General features: G+C 37.2%; 1 protein-coding gene and 1 long non-coding RNA gene across 2 annotated transcripts; both read right to left on the bottom strand.

Annotated features, from left to right (window-relative positions):
• Window positions 1-2017: 2017 nt before the first annotated feature.
• Window positions 2018-6432, bottom strand: SIX6 (SIX homeobox 6). The gene is made up of 2 exons (XM_073571163.1): window positions 4804-6432; window positions 2018-2664 (listed from the first exon to the last, which is right to left on the bottom strand). The coding sequence occupies exons 1-2, from the start codon at window positions 5373-5375 to the stop codon at window positions 2502-2504; spliced, it is 735 nt and encodes a 244-aa protein (XP_073427264.1). The 5' UTR covers window positions 5376-6432; the 3' UTR covers window positions 2018-2501.
• Window positions 3469-4435, bottom strand: LOC141085643 (uncharacterized). Its single transcript, XR_012231345.1, has 2 exons — window positions 4046-4435; window positions 3469-3943 (listed from the first exon to the last, which is right to left on the bottom strand). It is a non-coding gene; the product is annotated as an uncharacterized lncRNA (long non-coding RNA).
• Window positions 6433-9150: the final 2718 nt, after the last annotated feature.

Here is a 9150-nt window from a genome sequence, read left to right on the forward strand (position 1 = left end):
CTGGTCTCATCCTGTACCACTGCCTTTTCTTTTTTTCTTTTTTTTGCTTTGGCTAAATCAATCTGTTGACAGCTAACTCATTTTCCCCTGAAAACTTATTAGCCATTCAGCCTCACAAAACACTCTGAGCCCCCTTTTGTCCAGAAGAGGACTCCAAACCCCATCATTAGCGCTTATTACCCTGAGCAGTTTGACAGCCTCATAGACCTGCTTACAAGCCGTCCCATTCATGTCTGCCCAGATCTGCCCCAGCATTGAAAAGAAACGGAAATATTCCACCATGTTACAAGCTGAATAGCGGGGGGGAACGCTCCCTCCCTTCACTCTTGTTCACATTACTTTTGACACAATATTTTTTTCTGTTTTTGTTTAAAAGACACACTCTCACAATGGGCGCACAATGCGCGCTGTGGGCACCTATGGGCTATGTGCAGACCTGTTTACTATCAACAGCCATATTCTTGCCTATCCACAACAATGGAACAATGAAATGTTTAGTGTGGAATTGTACATACAGCAAATTGGGGGGAAACTGCTTATGGGCTTCAGATTTAGGAGCAAAATTGAGTGTTTTTATATATTCAGACTACACGACAGACGCATTCTTTAGAACCCTAGGGGTTAATTAAGACAATATTTTCTGCTGCTGCTTGCTAATTATCAGGTTCACCAAATTCTTTAATATTGTAATTGCCAGAAATCACAGAAGGTTGAAAAGCCCACCTGAGAAGGACATCTCCCCTGCATGGCTGTTACATATGGAGCAGCCATGTAAACAGTTGTAGGAATGTGGTCATGCAGAAAGCAGGAATCACACACTGGATGATGGATATTCTCTTTGTCTTTCCGTCTGACTAAGCATTCCTGCACCCAGAGACAGATCCAGCATGACATCACGAGGGGTAGAACAACCTTTGTCAACGAGAAACATAAAAAAATCAGGGATTTACATATATATATATATATATATATATATTTATTGTTTGTTGCACCAATATAAAAATGTATGTAAAAAAGGAATTGCCTTCCTGAACTAAGGGGTGTGCATAGCAAAAAATAGAAAGAATACGAAGGCAATAATTACATTTGACAGATTGGAATTGTCCTTAGCATAACGGGAATGTCAAATTATTACCTTTATCTGAGGGGTAAGTACAAACAGGATGATAGTAATAATTAAATAACGAAAATAATCAGCAAAATTATATACTAATGATCAAATGCCAGCTTATTTATACACAGTGTAAAATTATTATTGTTATAATCATTATTATTATTATTATTACTATGCTTGATGTTTACCAGGTTGAGGAGCAGAATTGCAACCAAAAAAAGGTTTAACAAATATATATTTTTCACATACAGTGTATGTAAGAGTGCATCAGACATATAATGATTATTGCTAGTATTATTATTATTAATAATTATAATATTAATAATTATATCTATATATATATATATACATATACATATATATATTTTTATACATATATATACATTTTCCTAAATCTACACAATATTAATATACAAATATTGTAATAATAATATTAAATATTAGTGTCATTATTTGTAAAAATCAACCTGGTAATTACATTGTACTCTATAATTGCTACCTGGGTATTTTAATATATTTTTTATTATAGCTACGGGGAGTATTTATCTTTAAAATAAGGTTATATTTTATTTTATTCTTTTTATTACAGGCCTGATCTATTCCATTCTATGCTAATTGTTAAGATTTCTATGGATATCATAAAATAAAATTTTATTAAAAAAAAAGATGAAAATAGTGGAAAAGTTGGAAGAATTGAAATTAATTTACAGACATATAAATTGTTTCTATTGGTGTAGTCAGAAAATAAAACCTTCACTTCTAATCTTGGTACTTCATACCTCTGATATTCTGTTCATATTGGTTTAGTAACCATTCCCTGGAAGTCAATAGGAAACAAACCCATATACTGTAGAAAAATGATGTCTACAATTGAAGAAATAATGCTCTTACAGTAGTAAAGAATTCTCAGCACATATTTTATTTGAGCTTCTTCATTGGATCCATAGATGTGGTGCACATGCGTCTACAAGTCACCTGCGCACATACAGACAAGCAAAGGAAGTCTAACATTGGCAATCCTTTAAATAAGTCATCGTCATATAATATATATAAAAAAAATTAAAACAAAGCAAAAAATAATATTATAACAGCGTCTTTTTTTCCATCTTGAAAATACCCATCAGGGGTAGGCGCTCAGACACTTGGCAACTTGGCATGAAAGGCGTCATCAAGGTCCCCAAAACAAAGGTGAGAAAGCCTTACAGTCGTCTTCTAAACAGTGAGTTATCATCAATAATGTAAGGAGGAGTGTGACATTAGAATCCGCACTCCCTGGTGTGGTGACAGCCCCAGTGTGGTGTCCCTGTGGCCACGGCTGTTCTGCTTAGTCAGGCACTGTTCTGAGTTTGATCTCCTGGTTTTTGCTGCGTTAAGTATGCCCCATCGGTCAGATGTCACATTCACTGTCGCTGGATGTGATGGAAATGGCAGAGGTGGCCGCTTTGCTGGACAGGCTAGCTGCAGGACTTGAGGCTGAGCCCAACTGTTCCCCTCTCTCGTCTGGGCCCAATGAGCGTCCAGATCCCTGGGACAAGACCTGCTGCTGCAGCCTGACAAAACAAAACAGGAAGGGACAGTCACCATAAGCCACAAAGAACAGATACAAAGTGTGATATCATAGGACATCAGTAGATCAGTGCCCCCTACAACCCCAGCTGGTCAATGACACCCACCAAATGATTTGCGTGCACCCCGTCATTTCATAAGGGGGGGGCATGTTTCATCTTTAGCTGTGCATGCATTTTATAAGCAATTCATAATTCAAGCCCCTGACAATTTGCTGGAACATTTTGCTGGCTCCTGATTCTAAGAGTGGAAACACAGAAGAAGGCTTTGTGTGCAGAACATGGCCTTGTATTTTTTCAAAAAAGCTTATATGCAGATGCTACAATATAGTTTAATGAGCACAGAGCCATAAGTGGCATGAGAGATCCTACAGACATATGGCTGTAGCAGCCAGTGCAGTGTGTGTCACTGACAAGTGCTGCATATATAGAACATGCATCAAGTGCTCCCACAGTTATTAGTGACCTCTACTGTACATGTATAAGCACATAGCTATTGTCTAACCTACTGCCAGGATACACAACCATATGATATAGCTAACAAGATTAAATAGATCAGTGCATAACTATAGAAGTAACACCTTCATTACCAGAAAATGCAAAAAATAACTGTACACCAGATATGTTTAATTCTAACTATGCATCTATCTATATATCCATTGATCTATCCATCATTCTTTCTTTTTCTCTTCTTTTTTTTATTTGTCTTTTCCTACTGTCTTTAAAAGCTATCTATCTCTCTGTCTACAGTATCTAATTTATATTTTTTTTCTTCTCTTTCTTCTAGCGTTCCTTATTTATTTATTTTTCATTCTTTCTTTAGTTCTCTCTCTAAAATCTATCCCATATCTATCTATTTGGCCACAACTCTATCTATCTATCTATCTATTTATCTATCTATCTATGCATATATCTGTCTATCTATCCATCCATCTATCTATCTACAGTGTCTATCTATCTATCTAGCCCATATCTATCTATCTATCTATCTATCCATCTATGCTTCTGTCTATCTATCTCATATCTATTCTATCTATCTATCTAGTCCACATCTATCTATCTATCTATCTATCCCATATCTATCTATCCCATATCTATATATCTATCTATCCTATATCTACCTACCTATCTATATATCTATCTATCCTATATCTACCTATCTATCTATCTATCTATCTATCTATCTATCTATCTGTCTATCTATCCATCCATCTATCTACAGTGTCTATCTATCTGTCTATCTAGCCCATATCTATCTATCTATCTACCTATCTATCCATCTATGCATCTATCTATCTGTCTATCTATCTATATCAAATCTATTCTATCTATCCTATGTCTATCTATCCCATATCTATCTATCTACCTATCTATCTACAGTGTCTATCTATCTAGCTATATATCCATACATGTATCCATCTAATATACATTTCTTTTTTTCTTTCTTTCTTTTAGCTTCCCTTCTTTTCATTATTCTTTCACTCGTACCGTCTTTATAAATATCATTATTTATCTTATCTTTTTTCCTTTCTATATTCTACCTTTCCTTTTTTATTTGTCATTTTTTCTTTAGCTCTTTCTCTAAAAATCTATCTATCTATCATCTATCTATCTATCTATAAATCTATCTAGCTCTTGCCTATTTCCATGCAAATAGTCTTCGTACTAACACTATAAAAAAACTCAATTACTGCTGTAAAACATAGATAGATAGATAGATAGATAGATAGACATGTGTCATTGTGTAAAGCCAAGACAGTCCAATTAATGAAATCTACAAAGAGGTAATTATGATATGGATGTTAGCTAATCTTTATAAAAACGTATTTAATTTTTATAAACGCTTTCTTATTTAAAGATACATATATGTATGTATGCGTGTGTATATTCACGCTATTTATGACAAAACCAATACACAGCACATATAGTAATACTAAGGCCATAATGAAATAAACATGCTTTCAAAATATAGTTTACATATAAGTGGAAGCTAAGTAGGGTGGGATGGTGTATATAACATTTTATATAAATAATATATTTTGTCACTAATCAAATGGGTTCAATTCCAAAAAGGAATATGTGATCAATGGACAACTGTCACGTTTTCTGATGATAAGTACATACCTGTTCTTGGCTGCTGCTGCTCGGTCTCTTTGCCTCCGATTTTTGAACCAATTCCCTACTTGTGTTGGGGTAAGTCCGGTTGCCTGGGCCAGTTCTCTCTTTTTGCTGGGATTTGGGTAAGGGTCTTGTAGATACCATTCCCTAAGCAAATGTCGTGTTCGTTCTTTAAAGCAGTGTGTCTTCTGCTCTCCGTCCCAAATAGTTCTGGGCAGAGGGAACTTCTTCCTTACTCTGTACTTGTCAACTGGCCCCAAGGGTCTCCCCCTTAGTTTCTCAGCTTCTTGATAATGAGCTTCCAACCACAGGGCTTGCAGTTTAGTATGGGAATCCTTGGTGAATTTATGATTTTCCAAAATGTGATACAGTTCTCGAAAGTTGCCTGTGTGGAAAGCCACGATGGCCCTGGCACGTAGCACAGACTCATTTTTATTAAGAGCCTCACAAGCTGCAGGAGCCACTGGCAGAGACCAAAGAAAACGACCCAATCGCTCAATATCCCCGCTTTCCTCCAGGGTCTCACACACCCCAGCGACTTGCTGGGGGCTAAAGTTCAATATAGGCAGCTGAAACATTGAAGCCGCTTATTTCTCTATTTTGTTTGTTTGTCGCAAACAACGAGAGATGCTTTGATGCAGAATCCAGCACAGACGAGAGGGGATGACACACGAGGCGGTGGGCGCAGCCTCCTTGGAGACGATGATCTCTTGGATGCACTTGCTTACTCCAAGAGCCAAGCTTAGGTATCACAGCCGATCTGCTGTTAAAGGGAAGAAGCTGCCTTGAGCCAACAAACGATTTCCTATTGGACTTGGCAGATTGGCTGCTGGGTTGCCATGGCTTCTTGTCAATCAGTGTCAGCCTTTGCCAATCAAAGGAGAGGACGAGGGAGATGCTTCAGCACCTCCCAGCGCTCTGCTGTCCCCTGTGCGCAGGGAATGCACAGCACATCCATGCTGGCTGCTGGGACCGTCTCTGTGAGCCGCACACATAGACACACATTGCATATGGAGATAAGATTAGACAAAAGCACCTAGAGCATTTCCCATCAAAGCGAAGCAACTGGCATCCAATTAGAAAGGTGACTGTACAGATCCAAATCCTGTGTAATAAGCCTCCATGTAGGGCGCAGGCAGAGGATGTGCTGCTGCACCTTCACATAGGAGCCTATGCCTCCTTCTGCACTACACAGGCTTGGAAGGGGTCACCTGCGACTGGCCGTGGGATACATATCCCTTACTGATACCTTGTCTCTGCCTAAATATGTATCAGACCCATGTGCAGCCAAAAAAGAAACCGAGAAGAGCTCCAGAGGGTGAGAAGTCATTTGTAGGTCATCGTGCACAGAGTGCAGCAGGCAGGAATCAGACCCTTTAACCCTTCCTTATACGGCCTGAAACAATCAAAGGGCTATTAACCATTTCTGCGCAACTAAAGGCCATTCTCCAGCCATGTGAAAAGGTGGAGGTGACGCCTTAGATGGTATAGGAACAGGGGATGAATATTGTTTCCATTATGCCCCTATTCATCTCTATCCCCATAGAGCAGTCTGTGCTTTATGGTTGTCCTTCCCTGTGCAATTGCTAAGATTCTGTCAAGTCTTGTGTATGGTTCAGAGCTGTAACAAATATAGAAGCATCTCTCTTCTTCATTGCTGCATCCCGACCTACAAAAGGAAAAGGGAGGGATCTCAGGCTATATTATTGTTATTATTATTTGCACCCGATATGCATTAAGGTTCTTTCTTTTCAGATGCATTATGTCAGGAATATTCTACATTCTGTCTCCTAGGTCTGGGCTTTTCTTTGTTTTTTCTCTAGAGATAAAACAATTGAAAACAATTGCTGCTCCAGAAGATATGAAGGGAATCATCCGAGCACCCCCTCCTCTCCCTTTCGCTGAGGATGAAGCAGCAGCATTAAGCAGTGAGGTATGCAAGCGTCTTTTATTTAGGATCAAGAACAATTTGTCTTTTGCTCGTGAAGATTTGGTAAATAAGAAGGCAGATAGATACCGCAGATGGTTGGAGGTGTCGGGTCGGATTAGGATACGCCTCAGTACAGTGCTAAGCTCATTCTGACGGAAAACCCTGATATTATTTTCACAGATCCACGCAGTTCACTTGAAAAAAAACCCTCCGAGCCATTTACATCATTTATGGGAGGCTCAGAGCTGGCGGGATGAGAAGGCTTTCAATACTGCTCATTTTCATAGAATCAGACAGCAAAACCACAAGATCGCAGCCCGATCTCATATTAATTATTGAATCATGGATCTCCTCCTAACATTTTTAGCAAGTAGACTTTTATTAGGTGTCTCATATTGAAGGGAGGAATATTATATATTATAGGAGTTGTGGGGGAGGATTATATATATATATATATATATATATATATATATATATATATACACACCATTTAATGATATAGACACTTAGATAGAACATGAAGTAATGAGGAATTGAAACAATTTCACAAAATTCTCCATTTTGCCTTTTTGTATACTGTGTGAACATTAATTATATGTAACCCCAAATTCCCATTGAATCTTATCCTTAGATAAGTGTATGTGCGGCTTCCAAGTAATTGGTATCCCTGTACTTTAGGTTGCAAATTCCGGTGCGGTATCTGCATTAAACATCAGTGAAGAACTAAAGTACAATACTACTAAACCCAATCCAAATTTGTCATATTTTTAGTGGATGCCTTGGATATTTGAATCCACAGCATGCTTATATTACTTTGCTATGTCTGGCCTTAGATAAATGTATGTAAAGAAAATGCATGTGCAACAGAGAAGCACTATTTTTTTTTTAGTCTTTCTAGGTGACCTGTTTAATACTGCACATTTCGGGACATTGTTTTTTAGAGGAAATAATAAATAATGATAGTGATTGATTTGCTGATGTGATAGGGAATATATTGGCGGCAGAAATGAGATTTATTTCATTGAGTCCTTATTACTCCCCTAGTTCTGCACAATTCTGACATCTACTATAACTTCTGCCCAACAGGACACAGACTGTCAGCAGATAAGGATTCACCGTATTTCGTTTTAGGTGACACTAAATCTAGAGATGACATTGCTTTAAGAAATCATACAATGCAAAAAATACTATTTATATTATATGCATCTGGGATTGGAGGTTTAGGTTACCTGGTTTAACCAGAGATAAGTAATAACCAAAGAGCGATGGAAATGTTACTTATGCCATAAATATATTTAGCGTGGTCATTTTTTTTTTCTATACACTGGGGTCCAGTTTTATCGTTTATGTCAGGAACAAATATGATCAGTCCAAGAATCTAAAAATCAATGAAATAAATATATATCTTGCAGCTCGTTGAAAATAACATTGGATTTCAGGGGTTGAGACATTAGCAATCAGGTTTATCATGGTGCAAAGTGCAACACTGCAATTCCATTCAATGGCCACAGGTTGTCTGGATTTGCTAAACTGCTGTATGTGTGGATGTTCAATGTAGGGCAGGACACAACACAGGGTTGGCAAAGCTTCATTTTTCCAGTTTCTATGGATAGTTGCTAAAATGCTAGGTCAGACCATTTCCTATTGCTATTAAGTTTACAAATTACAAATATCCAGCTAATAATAATAATAATCTTTATTTTTATATAGCGCTAAAATATTTCGCAGCGCTTTACAGTTTGCACACATTTTCATCACTGTCCCCGATGGAGCTCACAATCTATATTTCCTATCAGTATGTCTTTGGAGTGTGGGAGGAAACCGGAGAACCTGGAGGAAACCCACGCAAACACGGGGAGAACATACAAACTCCTTGCAGATGTAACATAGCTAAGTAGGATTATTTCACACTTTAGAACCTCAGAACACAGCCAAATCTTTATATCACTGTGCATTCCACATATAAATTCTAATATATTTTCTAAAGTCTGCACATATGCACTGCTGACAACCAATCTGAATAGTCTCATACTAACTTATGTTTTTTTTTTTTTAATATTAAGCTTTGTGTACTTTTCTAAATTAGTAGACAAAAAACTTTTAAAAAAAATAGCTATATTTGTTGTATCTCTCAGCAATAATCTTCACATTCTTATGGCTAATAAGTTCAAAATGAAAATGTACATTTTGGAAGCTACTTGAACGAATTACCATAGATATAATCAGCACCTAAAATAACATCAAAGTGGCATTTTTATAGTCCAAATAATATACGTCACGTGTATAATAATAATAATAATAATAAAAAAAAAAAAACAACAACAGTATCAACCTGAGTATTCAAGCCAATCTGTTTAAAACCTCTGAGTAAGTGCAAAGAGGCATCAATGCATTCATTGACTAAAAAAAAGCAGATAGTCAAT

Source organism: Dendrobates tinctorius, unplaced genomic scaffold (assembly GCF_039654945.1).
Source record: "Dendrobates tinctorius isolate UK_male_01 unplaced genomic scaffold, ASM3965494v1 ptg000006l, whole genome shotgun sequence".
Classification (NCBI taxonomy): domain Eukaryota; kingdom Metazoa; phylum Chordata; class Amphibia; order Anura; family Dendrobatidae; genus Dendrobates; species Dendrobates tinctorius.